Source organism: Papilio machaon, chromosome 2, assembly GCF_912999745.1.
Source record: "Papilio machaon chromosome 2, ilPapMach1.1, whole genome shotgun sequence".
In the NCBI taxonomy this organism is placed as follows: domain Eukaryota; kingdom Metazoa; phylum Arthropoda; class Insecta; order Lepidoptera; family Papilionidae; genus Papilio; species Papilio machaon.
In genome coordinates, this window is record NC_059987.1 from 4963273 (window position 1) to 4985986 (window position 22714).

At 36.7% G+C, this 22714-nt stretch overlaps 2 protein-coding genes and 1 long non-coding RNA gene across 7 annotated transcripts; 2 read left to right on the forward strand and 1 right to left on the reverse strand.

Moving 5' to 3' along the window:
- Positions 1-5123: 5123 nt before the first annotated feature.
- Positions 5124-15499, forward strand: LOC106709056 (neuronal acetylcholine receptor subunit alpha-7). 4 transcript variants are annotated; one of them, XM_014500724.2, is made up of 11 exons: positions 5124-5205; positions 10747-10886; positions 11197-11241; positions 12069-12178; positions 12492-12672; positions 12765-12840; positions 12932-13126; positions 13208-13404; positions 13665-13909; positions 14187-14289; positions 14366-15499. In XM_014500724.2, exons 1-11 carry the CDS (start codon positions 5124-5126, stop codon positions 14516-14518), a joined length of 1527 nt encoding a protein of 508 aa, XP_014356210.1. In that variant the 3' UTR covers positions 14519-15499. The 4 variants fall into 4 exon arrangements, with proteins under 4 accessions (XP_014356210.1, XP_014356212.1, XP_014356209.2 ...); XM_014500726.2 differs by having other exon boundaries at positions 13665-13876; XM_014500723.2 differs by having other exon boundaries at positions 12932-13404.
- Positions 6550-9930, reverse strand: LOC123722253. Its single transcript, XR_006756453.1, has 3 exons — positions 9908-9930; positions 9449-9450; positions 6550-7450 (listed from the first exon to the last, which is right to left on the reverse strand). It is a non-coding gene; the product is annotated as an uncharacterized LOC123722253 (long non-coding RNA).
- A 2142-nt stretch (positions 15500-17641) lies between the features above and the next one.
- Positions 17642-21813, forward strand: LOC106708975 (acetylcholine receptor subunit beta-like 1). 2 transcript variants are annotated; one of them, XM_014500596.2, is made up of 9 exons: positions 17642-17711; positions 18291-18427; positions 18697-18851; positions 19133-19223; positions 19395-19742; positions 19829-20022; positions 20319-20477; positions 20940-21201; positions 21351-21813. In XM_014500596.2, the coding sequence occupies exons 1-9, from the start codon at positions 17651-17653 to the stop codon at positions 21513-21515; spliced, it is 1572 nt and encodes a 523-aa protein (XP_014356082.1). In that variant the 5' UTR covers positions 17642-17650; the 3' UTR covers positions 21516-21813. The 2 variants fall into 2 exon arrangements, with proteins under 2 accessions (XP_014356082.1, XP_014356084.1); XM_014500598.2 differs by having other exon boundaries at positions 20961-21201.
- Positions 21814-22714: the final 901 nt, after the last annotated feature.

The window sequence follows — 22714 nt, forward strand, 5'->3', positions numbered from 1 at the left end:
ATTCTTTTTTCACTTTCCACATTCTATATAGACGACACAATAGTTTCATTTAATCACATAAAAGACGGTGAGAAAATGTCACGGCATTATAAATATTATTGTGCAGTTTTTATTACAATAAATGCATTTAAAATTAATTTTATTTCTTTCTACTTTTAAATACTTATACGAGTATACCCCAAAACATCACATTAGTAACTACACAATATACACACATTTGTATACTATTTTATAACACCCAATTAAAAAATCGTAATTATTTTAACTGCTGCATTCAGAATCAAATTTTAATACTACCCACTCTATTGACCAATGCATATTTAATTGAATATTAAAAAATCCAATTTGTAGCGATATTTGTTATGCAAACAATGTTAATTATATTTTTATCAAACATCTTGTTAGTCTCATCAGCGCCTTAATTGAGGCAAAATTGATCACCGAGCGACGAACCGTCATCAATATGCAATCAGTGGGACCTAAACGTCGCCTCTAATAATAGGTATCCCTTAAATTGGATATTTATGACACGCCCAAGTCATTAAAACAACGCTAGAGAATGCATATTAAAATGAAATCGATAGTGTAATAAAGTCCTTTGATATTTTTATAATTTGGAAAACCACTGCATTCATGCAGTATATTAATTTTCTATGATTTCACTTATCTTTTAAGCAATCCATATTCTCTAAGATTGACTCACTAACATTTCCTTACACATTCATAAAACTCTCCTTATAAAATACGGCATGCCGATAACCAAACCAAAACCTTAACAACAATTAAGAATTAAGTTCGTAGAAATCCGTCTGTAAATATAATTACTAATAGCAAATATACCATTTTTTCTCGCAAATGTCTACATCTTTAAGTGAATTAGCGACGTATTGTTTAACTAGTTTTCATTCAACCTTATCGTAGCGTCGTAAAACAGCATTCGTTCCACATAGTGCAGGAAACGCCGCGAGCGACGCTAACCGCCGGTAATTGGCGGTTTTGCTATTTCATGTCGATGTCGATAAACATCCAGCAAATATGTACATGCTCTTTACAGCATTTTATGCAATTTATTCTTTTTACACTTTGCACTTCATTTGTTTGTACACACAAGCGCGATGGTTGCATACTTGAATCGTACGAATTTAGGACAACCTAAGTGAAATTATTATATTACATATAATAATTCTGTAGTGTAATTATGTCCATCAGAATACTTTAGCCCATCGACCATGTTGTCAACAAATCTTCACTATACCTACTGACTATAATAATACTACATTGTTTTAGATAACAATTTTGAAGTAAAATCGAATTCATTTAGGTATTGCTATATTACTTAAAATCATAATTATTATATTACATTTTAAAATAAATGATCTGTTAAAATTTAAAACCATAAATCGATTACAATGTACTAATTTATACGGATTATAATGATTACAAAAGAAAAATAAATTAAATTTGGAACACATTAACGTCAACATACCTACATTTTAACTTACGTGCAACATTTCAAGTGTCGGGCGAATTATGATTGACCAAGACATTTCGTGTAGGACACGCATAAGCAAAAAATGTGGGTGAATTAGTTGAAATGTTGAATTTCGCAGAAGCGTGAAAAAGTGTTACAGTTTCGATGGTCGATATCGTTTTGAAACGTTGCGGGAATGCGCTAATAATCGCTGGCAGGCTGGCGCGGCCTGCAATGTGCAATTTGCTCACAACTATCGCATAGTCACGCGATGGTCGACCTACCCGCCTTCCGTAACCGTCCCTGCGTAAGTAATTGTACTAACTAACCCTTTATACTACTTTTAGTTAGCGTTTTAATGCAATTAAAGCAGCCGATATAATATTGGGAACATCTTGATACGCATTTTATTAATAACCGAGTCAAAGAAATCTAAGCCAGAATTTCATAGCGCTTATTAATGGGGCAATATTTTTAGCTGTTGCAAGAAGGAGATAGTTAAGCCAGTAATTTGTCGCAGATCAATAGTTTTTTTATCGTTTCCTTAATCTTACATACTTTATATTGGAATGTTGGTACGACTGTTACAGGGCGTTTATGAATCGATGAGTAATGATACTTACCTTTAGTACAGATAACTTGTCTTGTTTGGTGCTCATATATAAGCGTTCAAGTATGCAATGATCTTATCGGACTAAATGCGTCAATGTTACAGAAAATAGAAGTAGATATATAAGAGGATTACATAAGTAACATTCACACGTAAAACTACCCTTTAATATGGCAAAAGTAAATCAGCATTCCTTGTTAAAAAAAAATGGTGCTGTATAATTTTCATTTTTTATTAATTAAAAACAAATGATAACCTTGTTCAATGAGTAATCAATACCTGCACTATTATGCTGATTTTGAAATCTAAATTATTCGTTTCTCTTTTATACATATAGTTCGGGTTAGTTTGCCCCCATTATTTATTTGTATGATAAGCATAGGTTGGTTCATAAGTCTTCTAAAATGAATAATTGAAATCTCTTTAATTAGACGAATTGAACAGGGTTTAAATTGGTTATTAATTATCTAATTTATTATTTAACTTCATTTATTATTTTGTAAAATAACTTTACGATGAAGATATTAAAAAATTAAGAAGAATTATTATAATCTGTACACATGTACCAGTAAGTAGACTATAAAAAATATTTATGAAGAAAATCTCATTCGGCTGCTATGAACTTTTCTTAAAAATTATTTCTAAGAAAAATTCTTTTCTCGCTCGCCTTCTTTGTATAGACGCGGCCATTTTGCTCATTTAGTGTCGGATTTTCTTTTGAAGACGCCGCCTAGGGTCCCATATGCGCGCGAAATGAAATAGTTTTTACATGCATTAGCACTTATCGTTGTGTGAAATGTGAAAAGTATTACGTTCCTTTTCAAGCATTGGTTAGTTTGTGAGCGTGATTTCGTTATCATTTTATTGTATTTTCGTTTTTCATTTAAGAGTATAACCCCAAGTTAATAGCTATTTCGTGTTGTTAACGTAACGAAATTGATATACCTATTTGTTAGTCGTACAATACTGTTCTAAGGCGTGACTTTGTAACACTTCGACATTTGACATCGAATATTTTATCCTTTCACCAATTTATTCGTTTAGTTATTTATACTGCTATGGACAAATGTTGTTTAGATTAAAGAAAAATTTTTATATTCTCTAATTAAAATCTACTTTAAAACTATCTTTTCTACTACCATACAATTCGACGTTTAACTTTTAGTTATTTAAGTTTTCCTATTTTTGAACATTTGAAAGGTTGTAAAAAACTTGAACACTAACTTAATTCATTAGAAATTACACTTTGTGTCTTTTAAAATATAAAATTACCGTGTGCAATATAGAAAAAAAACTGGAAGCGATGCATCAAATCTAATGCGCCCACTCACTTATACAACATTTAACTTTTAACCTTTACTACTGACATTTAACTAATACAAGTGATTTCGTTGCCCCGAGTTTTCCAGCAAATGAACTGCTTTTGTTCTTACTGCCTATTCAACTCCTTCGCTTCCGCGGGAGTTTCGCAAATTTCCTGATTCACGACACATTTTCCTTAAACCAATATTCGTATCCAGAATGCCTAATTGTGAATTACGAATGGCATTGTTAAGAGCCGCTATTGTGCGCGGTGTTAATAATTAATCACAAACTTTAAACTACTTAATGAATGATGAGGCGATGCCGAGTGCTTGTATAGTTAATGCCATTATAAATTAAAAACAATAATTGCTGCATACTCCTTCCCGAAGCTCAAGCACTTCTGTAAAGTAGAGGTTAATTTGTTTAGTCACTTCAAATTTTTATATTCAACTCAAACCTTTTTTTAATTTCCTTGCTAAATACTTTTCTACTTTCGTCTTTTTACGAAAGTAAAGTTTTCTCTGCCATTTTATATTGTATTCAAATATAGAAAAAATATTTGATTAAATCTTAAGTGATCACAACTATCGTAAAATCACGGTCGTAGTTCTGAATTATGGTTTTAAGTTTATAAAAAATATCTGAATTTTATCGAGGTCTACATGGACGACGACCGTTTGAATACTCAAAGGCTTGTCAGCTGGCGTTTTCAAGAATTTAGGAGAGAGAGAGAGAGTTGGAAATTCCCGGTTATTGGGTAACTTGCAGTGTGAGGGGCGTCGGGAGTGTGCGGAACGCGGGGCAATACGTGCGGGATGCGGGGCGAGGCGTGCGGAGTGCGGGGCGCTGACGAGGCGCCTCATTGATCGCGGCCCGCTCAGCATCCCCGAGCCCGCGCCGCACCGCAAACCCGCCGCCTTCGCCCTATACAACCACAAAATTCCACGCTTGAGCCTGTAATGGCTACATTCCATAGCCTATTTTAATTGTTGACCCCTTTGCGATCAATGAAAACGCCAATGACTCCATTCTACAATAGTATTGTATATGCTACTTTGTACTTCACAATACATAGCGTTGATAGGAATAAACTCCGTTGATAAAACTATCAAGGTAATACAATGACGATTCGTTCTTTTAAATATAATTTTCATAAATAAATGCAGGTATGCACTAAATTCAACAAAGACCAAATCAAAGAGAAGAATCAAATTTCGGCAGGGCAAAAAAATTAACATAATTAGAGGGGGAGCGGCACGGACGGTCCCGAGGCATGTGCCGGGCGGGCGGTGGGTAGGGGCGGGCGGGCGGCGCGTGAATGGGCGGCGGCGCGACTGCGCGAGCCGGCGCCTCCGCCAGTCCGCACACCGGCGGCTCCGCTGCCCCACGGTCGCCGCACTCCGCTCAACAACAATGCTCAAAAACACGTCGTGACTCGACAGACCCAGCCGCGGCGCGCTTGGCGATGCTAGAGACTCGGGCGGCACGTGTCGCCGTCGTCGAGAGCTCGTGAACAAAGTATAATATATGAAAACCCTAAAAGAATTGAATTTGAAACTGATCGTATTCAACGGGTTCGCATAGAGGGGACGTAGTGGTGTGCGGGGCGCGCCGGACGGGGCGCGGAGTGCGGGTGCGGGGCGAGGGGCGCAGCGCGGCGCGGCGGGGCTGGGCGTGTGATGGCGCGGCGCGGCGGCGCGGCGGCGGCGGCGGCGCGCGGTGCGGCGCGGCGCTGACATGGCCGGCCGGGCGCGCCGCGAGCCGCTGGCGGCGCCCGCGGCGCTGCTGCTGCTGCTGCTCGCCCTGATGTGGCCAAGGGGTAAGATCACAGAAAATGTTCCTTTTATTCCCCCTATGACATAATTTTCCATAGCTACCAATTTCCATAGACCACCTGAAATTTAACGTTTGATCCCTAAATCCTTTTTTTTCGACTTTCTAACTAGTCTTACTTCATCCTTCATTGATGTTATTCCCATAGTTTTTCTTTCAGAAAACTGTTAGTCTATGTTACTTTTGTCTTTATGAGTGTTAACTTCTCAGCGGTGCTGTGTGTACCCACACTTAGAGCAGATAAATGGTTACTGAGGATGGTCCCCACTGTAGACCTAGTGAGAGAGATGAGAAATCCGTAAGTAAACTATCATAAGTCCCTGCTCTAGTAACCATAAAACTATTACGAGTTGCATCCACATTCTTATCCATCAGCGATGAGAAAGCCACAGAAAATCGAGTACTAAGGAAAATTTTAGCACGTGCTTACCAGCCTAATACAATCAGGTAGTAAGTACCAACAAATCTTTACAGTTAATAGCTAATGAAGTTTATTTGGCTCACTTCACATAGTATGTAAGCATGGAAAAGAAAGAAGCGTCCACTACGGACGGAGGATACAGAGAGGAGAGTGAGGTAAGTAGGAAAAAAAATTGGTTTTACACTGGGACGAGAGCCGAGAGAAAATGCTGTTTTACGGCTTTAAGCCCTATCTCTACAGGAGGAAGCAGGCTGATTTATCCAGTCCAATAAATAGGCCTATGGTATTGACCGGGACGTGAAATACCGAATAAATACAGGTTGGAAGAAATGTCGATAGGTCACTGATGAGACTTGTGATCCAAAATGCTTCTTAAACTTAAGGGACAGATCTGTAAATCGATTGTGAGACCTCGTATTGTATCTTATAGATCTGAATGTTGGACCATCAAAATTTTAAAAGGTTAGCGTGGTATGGACATATTATGTGCAGAGATGATGATCACATGAATAAGAAAGTAATGAGATTGAATGTACCACAAGGTAGAGGAAGACCGAAGAATGTTTGGATCAATTGTTTGAAGGAGGATATGCATAAGAAGGGAGTGAATCCAGATATGATGGCTGCTAGAGATGTATGGAAGAGTAATACATCCTGTACCGACCCTCCATAGGGACAAGGGCAGGGTGATGATGAGTTAATGAGATTTATGACCGAACTATCAAGACTAAGATTTTCCATGATCATTCCTATAATATTTGTAAAATTTAACTCTATGAATGCAAAAATTTCTATTGAGCTTTGTTACTTTTTTCATCTCGGATGGCTTCAAAGTTGACTGTGATAGAGTGAGTGATAGAGAGGAGTGATGGAGTTAATGATATAGTTAATAATATAGTAAGACATGTAACAAAAGTAACATCGAAGTGGTCAGAAGACTGGGTAGGAAAAGCGAGAAAACTAGACCAGTTGTTATATCATTCACTACACTGGGTTTCAAGATCATGATTATGAAAAACAAGTCTTGTTTGAGCAGCACGTCATATTACATAAAGGAAGACTACCCCAAAGATGTTTTAATCAAGCGCAAAGAATTACAAGAACAACTGGTGAAGGAAAGGGAGGCTGGCAATAATGCGTTTATGAAATATGACACACTTATAATACCTAAGAGTAACAAAGTTACATCTCGAAAGCAATTAAATAAGAGAATCCTGTCCGAATCCCCGGAGTCATCGCATACAAACTACTCCACTCAACGTGGTAAACAACCAACGAAAAAGAACAAAGCTACCAACATGAAGGATTTTGTACTTCACAAACAAAAACTTACCTTTCCCAAAACTAAAATAGACTCACCTCACCTGATGGCCACACAACAGAATATAGAATAGCAACAACAGATTTACCCTCCTCACCCTACAAATCTCCCAGTACGGCCGGTCACCGCGGGAGAGATCGACCAAAACCCTCCAACTAAAAACAAAGAAACACTAACCAATTTAAACATTTGTACCTTAAACGTCAAAACACTCTCTTCTGAAATGAAACTTATTGAACTAAAGGCAGCGCTGCAGAACATTAATCATGATATATTAGGACTATGCGAAGTACGTCGATTAGGTGAGAACATTATCGAGGATGACGATTATATTATGTATTACATAGGCGAAACTAAAGGCCTGTATGGCGTGGGTTTCCTGATCAAAAAATATCTAAAAAACAATATAATAACATTTACCGGAATATCAGAGAGAGTTTGTTTACTAGAAATAGAATTAGAAAACATACCTTTTACAATAATACAGGCCTATGCGCCGACAGAAAACTCAACTCAAGAAGATATTGATAAGTTTTATGCTGACCTGGGAAATGCACACGATTGCACCTCTACACAATATGTTATTTCTATGGGCGATTTTAATGCACAAATCGGTCAACCTAAGGAACATGAAAATTATACTACCGGTATATATGGCTACGGTAACAGAAGCATGCGTGGTGAGAGACTCATTCAATATGCACAAGAGTATAATCTAAAAGTCGTGAATACGATGTTCAAGCGCAAAATGAAGAACAGATGGACGTGGATCTCCCCCAATAGAAACACAAGAAATGAGATTGATTATATAATGACTTCAAAACCACACCTTTTTACTAATTTTAAAGTAATGACGTCATTTCCCTTTAGTTCGGACCATAGATTACTAAGAGCAACAATATGTTTGAAACCAAGGAAAAAAAGTAGACGTAAATTTAAAACGACACCGAGGAAACTAAAAACAATTAAAGACAGAGAGATTTACTTAAAAGAATTAAAAAACTTTATACCCGAGCTTCTAACTAACCATAAAAAGTATAGTGGAGAAGATTATTGCCAGAAAATCATGCACTGTATCTTAGAAAGTCTAAAAAACACTAAAAAACATAAGAAGCCAAGTATTTTATCTGAAAAAGCACTGGAATTGATGAAAGAAAGAAATAAACTAAAAAATAAACCTTCACTAAACAAAAACGAAAAGGATAAACTTAAAGAACTTTATAAAACTGCCAACAAAGAAATAAAAAGATGCTACGAAAACCACAGACTAAACACTATACAAAAACATATGGAAATATCTAGATCTGCAAAAAAAGCATACAAAGAATTAAATAAATCAAAGTCATGGATACCATTCCTCCACTCCGGGTCTACTAAAGTTAAGTCCAGAAAACATATTATAAAAGTTGCCACAGAATTTTACACAAAACTATATAGCCAACCAAACTCATCAAATCAAACATATGCAGTTAGTCAAAAAATCGATAATTCACATATTCCAGAATTCACAGAAACTGAAATCTTAAAACAAATAATGAAACTAAAACCAGACAAAAGTCCAGGTCCTGACGGAATAACAAATGAGTGTTTAAAAACTGCGAGGACTCTACTAATATCCCCAATTACCATCCTATGGAATAAATTACTAGAAGAAGAAACAGTACCCTCTCAATGGACCGAATCCGAAATCATACTACTCTACAAAAAAGGTGACCCGGCTGACATAGGGAATTACCGCCCTATTAGTCTTTTGCCCTGCCTGTACAAACTGTTCGCTTCGTGCCTGCTGGATAGAATAGCGCCCGACATCGACGCTCACCAACCAATCGAACAAGCCGGATTCAGAAGCGGTTTCAGCACAGTGGATCACATCCAGGTAGTAGATCAGGTCATTGAGAAGTACTTAGAATTTCGCAGACCCTTATATGTAGCTTTTATTGATTATAAAAAAGCTTTCGATTCCATATCACATAGCAGTATATGGGAGGCACTAAGATCACAAGACATTAAAGAAAAGTACATAAACATATTAAAAAACATATACGCCAAAAGTTCAAGTAGAGTCAAGTTGGACAGAATAGGAGACAAAATCAAAATTAATAAAGGAGTTAGGCAGGGGGACCCTATTTCTCCGAAAATCTTCCTAGCGGTGCTTCAATATATAATGAAAAACTTACCATGGTCGACACAGGGCATCAGCGTGAACGGAAAACTTTTAAGTCATCTCAGATTTGCTGATGATATTATTCTTTTCTCAGACACTCCGCACCAACTAAACAACATGTTAAATGACCTACACAGAGCAAGCACGACAGTGGGATTAGAGATAAACTTAGACAAAACTAAGGTCATGACCAACCACCATTTGAGTCCCATTTCGGTGAACGGAGTACCTCTTGAATTCGTAAATAATTATATATATCTTGGCAAACAGATTTCCTTTAACAGAGAGAGAAACGCGGAAGAAGTAGACAGAAGAATTGCAACCACTTGGAGAAAGTACTGGGCTCGCAAAGAAATATTCAAGTCACAACTCCCGCTATCAGTGAAGAAGGTGGTTATGGATTCTGAAATTTTACCATGCCTCACTTACGGTTGCCAAACCTGGACATTTGATTCAAAAACTAGAAATAAAATTCAAACTACTCAGAGAAGAATGGAGAGAAGCTGTTTGGGTTTAAAATTAAAAGATAGGGTCAAGAACGCAAACATCAGAAAGAGCACAAAAGTAACTGATGCACTCACTTTCTCTCTTAGAATGAAATGGAGATGGGCAGGTCACGTCGCGAGACATGTCGACAACAGATGGACGCAAAGAATAACCAGATGGTTAGGGCCACAAGGCACTAGAGCGAGAGGACGGCCGTATGCGCGATGGTCAGACGAGATCGCGGCTGTGGCGGGTGCAGGATGGCAGGACGTGGCGAAGGATAGGGAACATTGGACAAAGTTGGAGGAGGCTTTTACCCGACAGGGATCCATACAGGAATAAAAAAATAAAAAATAATAATAAAATAAAAAAAAAATAAAAAAAATAAAAAAAAAACATTGTATAAAAAATAAGTTAACATAACTGTAAGTCAATGTATGGAATTATATAAAGCTAAATAAATAAAAAAAAAAAAAAATAGTAAGACAACTATATATTGTCTCAACTATATTGGTTATATACAGAACATTAAAGAATCAACTCTAGGCATAGTTGGAATGCAGATGCGACTAATGTGTGCGGTAGCCTAGTTACAAAGAGAGAGGAACGTCGTTGAGCATTCAACTGCTGTAATCAATTCGTGTTAATGCATCGCAATTCAATTGCCTTGCAAAAATTTTCCTCAATACCGAATGACCTCGTATCATTTGAATTATAGCCAAAACATCGGCTATGTAGCACATACAACTGATGGTAATGTACATTTCTTAATCATTTTAATGGCATTATTAATTTGCAATATTTGATGAAAAGCTTTATGTAAATAAATCTGTAAATGGAACTAATCTTCTCATATTAACAAGGTATTTTTCTGACCGCAGCTCTACAAGCGTTATTTGTGACAATCGGCTTCGTATTGTCATCGACAAAATTTGTGCAGCAGCTCGATCGGCCGTAAAGTGTACAATAAATCTCATAATAATTTTGACCTAACAAGACATGACAATACGAATGTGATTGTTGCAAACATTCGTGGTTGTCCCCAACGAAATCAAAGATTTCGTTAAAGTAGCGAATACACTAATGCGATATGTAATAAATTGAAAAGTTCTTGTTAAATATGTTTTTTACTTAGGGGTGCGTTGTGGTTACCACGAGAAACGGCTACTACACCACCTACTGGACCACTACAACGTGCTGGAGCGGCCCGTCGTCAACGAGAGCGACCCGCTGCAACTCTCCTTCGGTCTCACGCTCATGCAGATCATCGACGTGGTAAGTCGTCATCATCGTCATCTCGCGTCGGCGCAAAACTTTTTTTTTTTCCAAATTTTAATATAATTCCTAGTTTCCATCCTCTCTTACGTGACTCCTTTCTTACCTATAATATGTACTATCTCCACGCAATCCTTTTTTGCTGTTTGGGTGTTACCTTTCTCATTATTTTTTTAAATATCCTTGACGCATCTCATAACTTTACTCCTCCTCTAAGAAATAAATACAATGATTCTATTCAATGATCGCTCGTTAATTGATAATTAATTTTTATTACATATGTTTTTTTTAACACAAAGTATTTTCCCAGGACGAGAAGAATCAGCTATTAATAACAAACATCTGGCTGAAATTAGTAAGTATAACGTTATAGAAAAGATATAAACCCTAATAAAGTAATAATTTGTATTAAATTAATAAATAATAATATTTTTAATTAGAAACTCTGAAATGAATAATTTTTCCTAATTTGCATAGAGCACCTTCTTAATTATTAAAATTGAAATGATTCTTTCAGTTGGCTTTATTTAAATATCACTTTAAAAATATGTATATCAATGCTTTTGCCTAATGCGTGCACTTGCCGAATCTAAACCGAACTTATAACTAAAAGCATTTTTCTAAGCATTTATTTCTAGAATTACGTAATTTTTTTGAGGCAACGGTAGGGCAATGTCCTGTCTTGTGTGTTCATTACTGAAATGATTTTTATTAATCTTCTTGCAAAGTTGTTAAGCGCCTTTTTATATTAATTATATTCATTTCTTCGAAATTATTTAACTATTTTCTATCAGTTAGTTGCGTTCCGATTTTTTTCTAATACACCTACCTAAATATACGATTCAGTGACTGAGATCGTGTTCTTATTGATTTTGCTTCAATATAGGGACTTGCGGTGGCCAGGGTATTTGCAATATCCGACTATCAGTTGAGATTCATACTTATTACGAAAAATATCTTTCATATTTTTCTTCTTTTTATAAGCTACATTTATTTTTAACGTTTTCTTTGTAGTTATGTTTTCAATTCTTCAAATGACCACTTTTCCAAATACATTCGATTTATGCTAATGTAATACGGGCGCTCAACAACCGCAGGAAATTTTATATAGAACCTTTTTATTTAAAAAAATACTTTGTTTCATACGATAAAACAACAAATTACAATGCTCATTGTTCCTAGGAATGGAATGATATGAACTTAAGGTGGAACACTTCGGACTTTGGTGGTGTCAAAGATTTGCGAGTACCACCTCACAGGTTATGGAAACCTGACGTACTCATGTATAATAGGTAGGTTGAGTTCAAAACTGATATACAATAACACTTTAATCAATACTTTTGCAATATTCCCATGTTTTTCATACACAAATTCATTTATTTATTTTTATTAACTTGAGAAGCGACCGTTTTGTTTTCATCATTGACTTTCCATGCCTACTATCTTGGCATTCACAACTTGCGCATTTGAATTAATAAATTATTTATAAATAGTGATATAAAATCAAGTTAAATTAGAATAACTAAACCTGCATAGATGAGATAAAAAAAAGTATTTTAAAGTTTTGTATTGTAAATATTAATTGAAAACAATTTATTTGCAAAGCGCGGACGAAGGATTTGATAGCACATATCCGACAAATGTGGTGGTTCGTAACAACGGCTCTTGTCTGTACGTGCCGCCTGGTATCTTTAAAAGCACCTGCAAAATTGATATCACCTGGTTCCCTTTCGACGACCAACGCTGCGAGATGAAGTTTGGCAGCTGGACATACGATGGCTACCAAGTAAGTTGATATACTAATCGACGTATTCAAATTCAACTTCAAAGTTAGATTTGACCCAGTTTTTACATATTTTGAATTCGCTTTATTTTTAGCTTGACTTGCAATTACAAGATGAAGCCGGCGGTGATATAAGCAGTTTTGTGACGAACGGCGAATGGGAACTAATAGGTAAAGCGTGAAGTGGAGAATACTTTTCAAAAATGTTGATTTGAATGAAACTATTTGTATGAAATGATTTGTTTATCATATATTTAATCAGGGGTTCCGGGGAAGAGAAATGAGATCTATTACAATTGCTGTCCGGAGCCGTACATCGATATCACATTTGCAGTGGTGATCCGACGGAAAACGCTGTACTATTTCTTCAATCTTATCGTACCCTGCGTGTTGATTGCCTCTATGGCACTCTTGGGGTTCACTTTACCACCCGACTCCGGCGAAAAACTTTCCCTAGGTATGAACTCTGCATTATTACTTTATTATATTGTTACTTTTTGTTTTGGAATATTATCAGAACAACATATTTTTTATCTAGGTGTAACAATTCTGCTGTCGCTGACGGTGTTTCTAAACATGGTAGCGGAAACAATGCCTGCGACTTCAGACGCTGTGCCACTTCTGGGTACATATTTCAATTGCATCATGTTCATGGTGGCCTCTTCTGTCGTATCAACTATACTTATCCTCAACTACCACCATCGGCATGCGGACACACACGAAATGAGTGATTGGGTATGTTTGTGCATTGCACTTTTGAATTTAGTGCTTTTCAGCTAAAAATATGGGTAACATAGATTCCGCTCTCGCAATACTAATTTAAATTTCTCCTAAACGTACCTTGTTAATTACTCCTGAGACAAATACAAGTTTATACACAAAATATTTCATGTTTGATAGTCGATTGTTTAGTAGAATAATACTTTTTGATACATTTTTCTTACATTCTGGATTTGTTCACAAGATCACATGCAGAGCAATATTTTTATGTGTAGATCCGGTGCGTGTTCTTGTACTGGCTCCCGTGGATCCTGCGCATGTCGCGACCGGGGTCGGCGACGACGCCGCCGCCGGCGCGTGCACCGCCCCCGCCCGACCTCGAGCTGCGCGAGCGCTCCTCCAAGTCGCTGCTCGCCAACGTGCTCGATATAGACGATGACTTCCGGCACGCGCACGCGCAGCAACCGCCCTGCTGCCGCTACTACAGGTCCCTCGACGATCTACACGAACACTACTCGCCGTAAATAGAACGGTTACAATACTACGCCCCCACCCGAAACGTTCCGCAGTACACCTGGCCCAAATAGCTTTGAACGATTACATCCACTCATTTAAATTTTACATTTCTTTCGTAGAATTAGTAACTATCTTCTCTTTAGAACGTCTATCATGGGTCACGGTATAATCTATCTCATTTGTATCGGCATAACTCCCGTAGTAACCCTCCGATCCTCGGCCCACCCGTAGGATAGAGTGCAGATCAAACAGATATAGCTCTAGGGTCTCGTCTGTTGCAGGGGTGGCGAAGAGAACGGCGCAGGTCTCGCGGCACATAGCTGCTTCGGTGTCGACTATGAGCTCTCGCTGATTCTCAAAGAGATCAGAGTCATCACAGATCAAGTATCAAATTTATATATATATATATTTTTTTTAATTTAATGTAATGGCCCATTTTAACCCAAAAATATTGTTGTAGATGCGCAAAGATGACGAAGATGCGGACATTTCGCGGGATTGGAAGTTCGCCGCCATGGTCGTGGACAGACTGTGCCTTATTATCTTTACCCTGTTCACAATCATCGCCACGCTCGCCGTGCTGCTGTCCGCGCCGCACATCATGGTGTCGTAGCGAGCCGCCCGCCTGCGACTGCGCGCGCGTAACGTTCTGTGATACCGTAATACTTGTTAAGTTGTGATGTGCGATGGGGCGCGGACGCCGACGCCGCGACGTCGAAGAGGACGTTGCCCGCCTCTGCGCCCGCGCCGCCCTATAGTTATAAGTTACCGCTGACTGCCATCCCCGTGCGCTCAACCGACTACTGCCTACCCCACTGATATCCTTAACTTTTTAAACAAATATGAGCGTAGATCCGAACGTAGATGAGCATGTAAAGTGTTGATCTACAGATGTCCCATAAACAAGTTATACCGAAAGCCAGCAATCCTATGATGAGTGGTTCCGAGTAGACATTCGGTTCCCGGGTCAATATTAAATAGTAAAAAGAGGCAGTGGAGTCCCCGGCGCTTGTAGAAGTCCACGCTAGACTAGTCGCCGCGCCGTGTCGAACGACCGCAGCAGCACCTTTGTCTGCGGCCGGTTCACTAATATGAGCACAAAAAACGTCTTCCTTCTTACCGTTGAACGACCTGTTGGATTTAAAATTTAAAACTTTGTTAAATCTTTCTTGAAATCGTAAATTTATATGTACAGTTTTAGGATTCGGTTCCGGGCAGTGAAGTGAGAGCCCGCGTTTTCTTCTCGTTCGATTCCGTGAATCGTGGTCGTAATTTATTTTCGGATGTATTTGTGTCCGTAGTTAGTATAGATGTTTACAAACGATGTTAATTCAATTGGTACAGGTTGTGATACGCCTCGTTTTGAACGGGTCGATATTGTTATAAAATGGTCAAATATCCAGGCTAATAGCTTAATAAAACGTTCGTTAAAACTTGTAGTTAAACAAAGTATTATTTTATTAAAATCATACCCGGGTCTTTCGGAACAACTTATACAAATAAATACATTACATGGTGATTGGTGATATCTCCTTTGTACCGACTTCTTTAATATTGCTGAAATAATGTTAGCTTTTACGGAATTTCTCCTAAATCGAAACTTAATTGATTATATTATAATAGTTTTATATAAGAATTTGGACATGTTTTTAGTTTTTTTTACATTATTCGCCATGTTTTGTTAATCATCATTATTGCTGTCCTCGATGTACATTTTAAAAAAATGATCCGAAATTATCACCACTAGCTAACCGCTCATATAATCCTTTCCATTTACTTACCTACATCTTTATCATGTACATTAGTTTATCCTCTTTAGTTTATCCAACCCTATGAAATGCTTAATTTTATTGTTATTGAAAACATTGTTAGCCTCTTAAAAATAAAACGCATAAAGCTAGGAACTGCGTGGATATAAACTGATAAAAATATAAATGTACCCGCGCAAGTCCTGCGAAGTGTTTTGTTTTTCCGAGGTGGTGCTATTCAAAAGTCGTAGGCGTTCCTTTTGGAAGTTGCGGAGCGTCTATGATTGTTGGGCCAGTGTTTTCTGTTATCCCCAATTTTTATTGTTGTTATACATTAAGTTATCAACCTATAAACCGGTTGTGTAACTTATGGGACGGTAAACTTAGCGAATATGTATCGCAAAGAATACGACTATCTACTATTGGATAGTGTAATTCGCTTAATTACCGTCTACGTTAGGACGAATGGTTCGTCCCCATAATTTGTTCAATTGTTAGGGTTAATACTCTGAATTGCACTTTGTTTAATAAATATAAACGAATAAAAATTGTTTTGTTTAATTTGGAACCCGCCGCATTATAACGCCGAATATATTTTCAATATTGAAGGTGACCTATATTCCCAGGGAGACGTTTATACGCAACCAGCCTGGCTGAAGACAATCGATGCTATCCCGAGGGATAGTCTGCACATGCGCGCTGCGCGCTCACCATAATCAGAACATTGTTTAGTTAAAATGTATCCCGAGCAAGGAGCGAAGCATTCCACCGCATCGTGATATTTATCACCATTATAGTTATTTGTATATATTATAATGTATATTGAAGTACATAGTTGTTGACGAATCTAAACAAATACGTCCTCCGATAAACTCACTTCCCCCTTCGATCCTTTCCTAATTAGAATTACGTGGATAAGTGAAGAGGCTAAAACTTGGCTTCTAATATACACACTTTCAGATGGAACGCGAAAACGGTTCCACCGCTCGCCTGCCTTCTGTGTGGTCGAGATTTGCACCGGTCGAGCGAACCGCAATTATTTATTAATTTCTGCGGCAGCAATATTACTGAGGACTCTTCACCTATTCAATAACTTTATTAAATGTAATCATCATAATCTTACCATTATTATAAATACGAAATTACGATGGATAGGAATTTCTTAGCAGATAACGTCAAAACGGCTAAATGGATCTAAATAGAAATTTGGCATAGCAACAGAATAGTGTCTCAACCAGCGCGAAATAGTCGCGGGTAAAAGCTAGTAGTTTATAAAAGCTTATTATGTCCGAAACCTTCAGATGAGTCAAAGTTGAACCTCATACTAAAATTGGCTATCTTGCTTAAACATTACATTTGCTTCAAATATACTATTAGGAAATAAAATCCAGGTAATCAATATTTGTTATATTGAAATTAATTGCTTGAGAAGTACATCAATAAAAGATAAAAAAAACTATTCGAAAATGATAGATAGCCATTAGACATATATTTAAATGTACTAGATTTTGGCAGCGACTTCGTCCGCGTGTAATTAAAAAATGCAGAAATAAATATAGCCTATATTACTAATTGGTAACGTAGTTTTCTGACGGTAAAAGAATCTTTAAAACCGATTCAGTAGCTTTTAAGTTTACTCGTTGCATAAAAAATACAAATCTTTACTCTTAATGATATTTCGGTATACAGTAAAAGGAATTCGTAAATAATAGTTTACCCTTCCCGAAATTCACAGATAATGTTCTTAAACAGGAGAGTAAAATGGGAGAGAACAATTAGGTTACAGTATTCTTTTTAATAAGTGTCTGTTTTACACAGCAACAACAGACCTGTCATTTTTTTAAATACTCTTCGACTTATAATAAGTAAACTTCAGCACATTTTGATTTACCTTTTTACTTAAATTTTTGCTTAAAATACTAGTGCGGCCCTGCAGTTTTCAGCGCCGTAGGAAGGCGGGACGCGGCGAGTGCGTCAGTGCGCGCCGCCAAGCCGCCATGAGGGCCGGCTCGCGCGGACCCTTGCTGGTTGCAGCCCTGCTCGCCATACTGTATTCAGGTACACCACGATATATTCGAAACCTTGCATTAGCTTCCTACTACCAGCCAAACTCGAATGTTTAATATACCCACCATTACAATTGAGTTTATTCTTAGACATTACTTATTTAAATTAAATGTTCGACTCATAAAAACGACTCGAAATATATTTTGCTAAAATAAATAAAGTCATATTTATGTTCAAATGGTTATAGTTTATCACTTAGAATTCATTCATTATATAAATACGAATTAATATTTCGGCATTTTGAAGTAAAATTATTGTATATATGAAGATTGTGAAGATTTTATCTCGTTTGCTCCTCTTATTGATCTTACTCGAACACATTCAGATGAATCTTGACGTGTAACATCTCAGCGTAGTAGGTTAGGTGGCATTTTATTCACATCAAATGAAACATTGGAGAAAAGATTTGACTGGAGTAGAATATATTTTAAAACAAACAGATCGAATTCTTACACAACTTACACAGCGCATTATCGCCAATATCATGATGTTAATTAACATTAAATCAATTAATCAAGTGATGATATTTTAATTGAACGTCTTCTTTCATATGTATATTACAATTGGCAGGATGGTGTTCGGAAGACGAGGAGCGTTTGGTTCGAGATCTGTTCCGCGGATACAACAAACTCATCCGCCCAGTGCAAAATATGACACAGAAAGTGGACGTGCGCTTTGGACTCGCATTCGTACAACTTATCAATGTTGTAAGTACACTTTTACGTTTAAAATAAAGACGTCTTCTACTTAATAAAACGGTTTTATACACTTCATAAATAATAAATAAACGGATGCCTTGTGTGCGCGAATTTACAGGTTAAGTAAATCATAATTCCACTCAAGTAAAAGACATCCACAAATTATACTACAAAAAATATTTTTACATGCTAAGTACCAAGTGTAAGGATGAAAACAAAGAAAGGGAAAAGGGATGTGTATTGCAAAATTTTATATTTATTTTCGTAATCGTTTCCAGAACGAGAAAAATCAAATAATGAAATCGAACGTGTGGCTGCGCCTGGTGTGGATGGACTACCAGCTGATGTGGGACGAGGCGGACTATGGGGGCATTGGCGTGCTGCGTCTGCCTCCGGACAAAGTCTGGAAACCGGACATTGTGTTGTTCAACAAGTAAGATAACCTTAACATACTGTTAATACTGGTCATCTCCTGACAATATCGAACTTAGTCGAAAGTATTGAGATTGACATTCAGCCTATCTTCTTTATCTTCTAGAATAACTTAACCATAACTTTATCTTCTAGAATAACTTATCTTGAAAATCAAATAAGATTATAGCAATACGATATTTGTTTGGTGATTCGAACTTCTAGTTTATTCTGAGACACATTTCTTCTATGATTTATATTATTCTGACAAATATAAACTTATTTTAAATTAATTGTTAACAGCGCCGATGGGAACTACGAAGTACGGTACAAATCTAACGTTCTCATTTATCCAAACGGAGAAGTGCTCTGGGTGCCACCCGCCATTTATCAGGTACACGGTCAAAACATGGTTAATTACAGATTATTATTGATAATTTTTCCTTTTTAAATTCAAACTTCCCCATAAATTTGAATTTCTAAACTCACAAATTCGTTCCTTGTTTTAAAATGGGATAAATGGATTTGGAATTTGTTCTTTATTAAAATTTACTTATCCTTTCAGAGTTCATGCACTATCGACGTAACCTACTTTCCCTTTGATCAACAAACGTGCATTATGAAGTTCGGCTCGTGGACTTTCAACGGCGACCAAGTTTCGTTAGCACTTTACAATAACAAAAACTTCGTTGACTTATCTGACTACTGGAAGTCGGGAACTTGGGACATTATAGAAGTTCCAGCATACCTAAATATTTACGAAGGCAACCATCCTACTGAGACCGATATTACTTTTTACATCATCATTCGAAGAAAGACTCTATTCTACACCGTTAACTTGATCTTACCAACCGTACTTATATCGTTCCTATGTGTTTTAGTTTTTTATCTACCAGCTGAGGCTGGGGAAAAGGTAATAATTCAACATTCATTTGAATTTGAAAGATTATTTTTTTTCCTCTTATACAATTTTCACTATAAAATGCACGTTTCTTCCAGGTTACATTGGGTATAAGCATTTTACTGTCACTGGTCGTGTTTTTATTGCTCGTGTCGAAAATTCTGCCGCCGACATCCTTGGTGTTGCCGCTTATCGCTAAATACTTGCTTTTCACATTTATCATGAATACCGTTAGTATCCTCGTCACGGTCATTATCATAAATTGGAACTTCCGAGGACCGAGGACACACAGGTTTGGTCTTAAATATTTTTGATACATTTAAAGTGGCTAAGGAGCCTGTTACATGAATGCCGGAGATAAGAACTAGTTCTTGCTCCTTTTTCTTGGACCTGGATCTAAAGGATTCGATTTCTAAAACAAATTTCCAATAACTTTCCGATTTTCAGTTTATTTCATAAAAACAGATTTTTTTTTGTTGACAGTCTAAATGGAAACACAAGAAATACGGTGCAAACCTAGCTAATCATTGCATAATAAACCTGGAACATGTTTGTTTTGTCAACATGCACATTATTTGTGTTTGACAGGATGCCTCTTTGGATACGCAGCGTGTTCTTGCACTACCTACCTACAGCGCTGCTCATGCGTCGACCACGCAAAACTCGCCTCCGGTGGATGATGGAGATGCCGGGCATGGGAGCGCCGCCCCACGCCGCCGCGCCGCACGAATTACCCAAACATATTAGGTACTGCATTTTAAGCCATATTGATGAAACAAGACTAAGATATGCCTTGAAGGTTGACAGGAATTACAAATACTGATGGCTTAAATTGTTCCACTCAATTTGAATGTCGAAAGAGTTTTTCTCGCTACAATTTGTAACGATTACAAACCGGTAGATTAAATTATCTATCGATTAAACCAATGTTTCAAAAATAATACCGTGAAAATTTATTAGCCATAGCTGTAGATGTACTTTACTAAAGTTATAAATGCGAAAGTTTAGATGGATGGATGTTTCTTTGAAGGTATTTTCGGAACGTCTCAACGGATCTTGATGAAATTTGGCACAAATATAGAACATATTCTGGTATCTCTACTTTATGTCATCTTCTACTTTATGTTTTTTTTTTTTTAATCAATTTCATGCTTTGCATACTTTAGTTTCATGCATTTATAAAATGAACTTAGGAAACTAATTCGACAGCGCAATTGGATCGAAACAAAGCAAAATGGAGGCGATGGAGTTGTCTGATCTTCATCATCCGAACTGCAAGATCAACCGCGCTGCGGGCGGTGGCGAGGTGGGCGCGCTCGGCGGGCTCGGCGCCCTGGGCGGACTAGGGCTCAGCGAGAGGAGAGAGTCCGAGAGCTCCGATTCTTTACTGCTTTCACCTGAAGCGGCCAAAGCAACCGAAGCAGTCGAATTCATAGCAGAACACCTGCGAAACGAGGATTTGTATATTCAGGTAATGATTGTCCTATAATTTTAATTTTTATTATAATTATTTAGTTATATTTTATCTGCGTATTCGTGTTTAATGCCTGTTCGAACGGACGAAAGTGAATTTGCAATTAAATAATAACATTAAATAAATGTCTTATTTACATATTTCAGACGCGCGAAGATTGGAAGTACGTCGCAATGGTGATAGACAGACTACAGCTATACATTTTCTTCATAGTAACAACAGCCGGTACGATAGGAATCCTAATGGACGCTCCGCACATATTTGAATACGTCGATCAAGATCGTATTATTGAAATATATAGAGGAAAATAAACATCAAGCAAAAAATTAGACTTAATAGTAAATGAAGTAATAAAACATCGTATTTAGGCTTCCAAATAACTTTTACATTTAGGTATAAGATTCTTTTTGGCGGTTTTGGCGGCTAAAGTTTGAATGGCGCAATAACTTAATTTAGTTTGTTTCAACATTTTTATTACTTAATAAAAAATGCAACGGTGAAGTCGACGCCTTTTGTGTGTGGTTAAATTCTGTTAAAACATAGCAAACATTTCTTGTGGACATGGAATTATCATTTTGAATGTAAGTAATCCGTGTTTACTAATTATAATGGCGGTATTACAAGTATTTTAGTTAGGCAACTAACATCTGCGTGTATTTTGGTCCAATAGTAATTTGTTTTTATTATTTTAACAGCATCTTAACTTAAGGAATCAAGTAAACTAATGAGTATTATTTAGTATGTTATAGTCTTATAGTGTTTGTAGTTTTTAATAATTATTAATATTAATGATAGTAAATAAAATGGCTGTGTTTGGAGTTAACAAAAGCAGATTAACTAATTATCTATAAATTGATGTAATTCGATTAAGCACCTTTTAAATACATAAAACGGCTTAGTAGGTGTAAATAGTAAATACTAATAATTTTATAGTCCAGTAAACTGTTCGTTTAATTTATTTGTAGGTAATTTATTTGCGTCAAATGTACAATCATTCCTTTTTATTTGATTTTCAGCGATTCCTTTTGGATTAATAATATGAAAAACATATTTTCAAAATAATTAAATATGTTTTATTCCATATCATAGTATACGAAGCCACCTAATAAAGAATATATAGATAATAAATAACAAATATATATACAGCATTGTTTATTACTTGTTTCGTACTCTTTGTATTATGAAATATATACCTAAAATACATCCTTATATGATTTTCTTGTTTCAACAAGGCCCATCTTTTTAAACTCGACTTCCAAGGCCAGAAAACGTTTACTAAAGACTTCCGACAAGATCTTCCAAAAAAGAATTGTGTTGTCATACAATATGTGTGGTAGTTTTTACTTTAATCATTGTTTCTTAATTAATAAATGAATTGATATGTATAAACGTCTTATTATTTACAAACATAAACGAGTGTAATGATTAAAATCGGTTCATATCAATGTAAAGTGTAAGAACACTATGTGAATATCGTGTTTTCCCTTTCAATTACTACTCGTTTACAAGG

What these genes read in the sequence shown, in the direction of transcription:
- LOC106709056 (XM_014500723.2), top strand. Translation starts at nt 5,124, where the DNA reads ATGGCCGGCCGGGCGCGCCGCGAGCCGCTGGCGGCGCCCGCGGCGCTG. An exon ending in CGCCCTGATGTGGCCAAGGG is followed by an intron (nt 5,206 to 10,746) that starts GTAAGATCACAG and finishes TTTTTTACTTAG; the next exon opens with GGGTGCGTTGTGGTTACCAC. An exon ending in GACGTACTCATGTATAATAG is followed by an intron (nt 12,179 to 12,491) that starts GTAGGTTGAGTT and finishes TTATTTGCAAAG; the next exon opens with CGCGGACGAAGGATTTGATA.
- LOC106708975 (XM_014500596.2), top strand. Translation starts at nt 17,651, where the DNA reads ATGAGGGCCGGCTCGCGCGGACCCTTGCTGGTTGCAGCCCTGCTCGCC. An exon ending in TCGTACAACTTATCAATGTT is followed by an intron (nt 18,428 to 18,696) that starts GTAAGTACACTT and finishes AATCGTTTCCAG; the next exon opens with AACGAGAAAAATCAAATAAT. An exon ending in GACATTGTGTTGTTCAACAA is followed by an intron (nt 18,852 to 19,132) that starts GTAAGATAACCT and finishes AATTGTTAACAG; the next exon opens with CGCCGATGGGAACTACGAAG.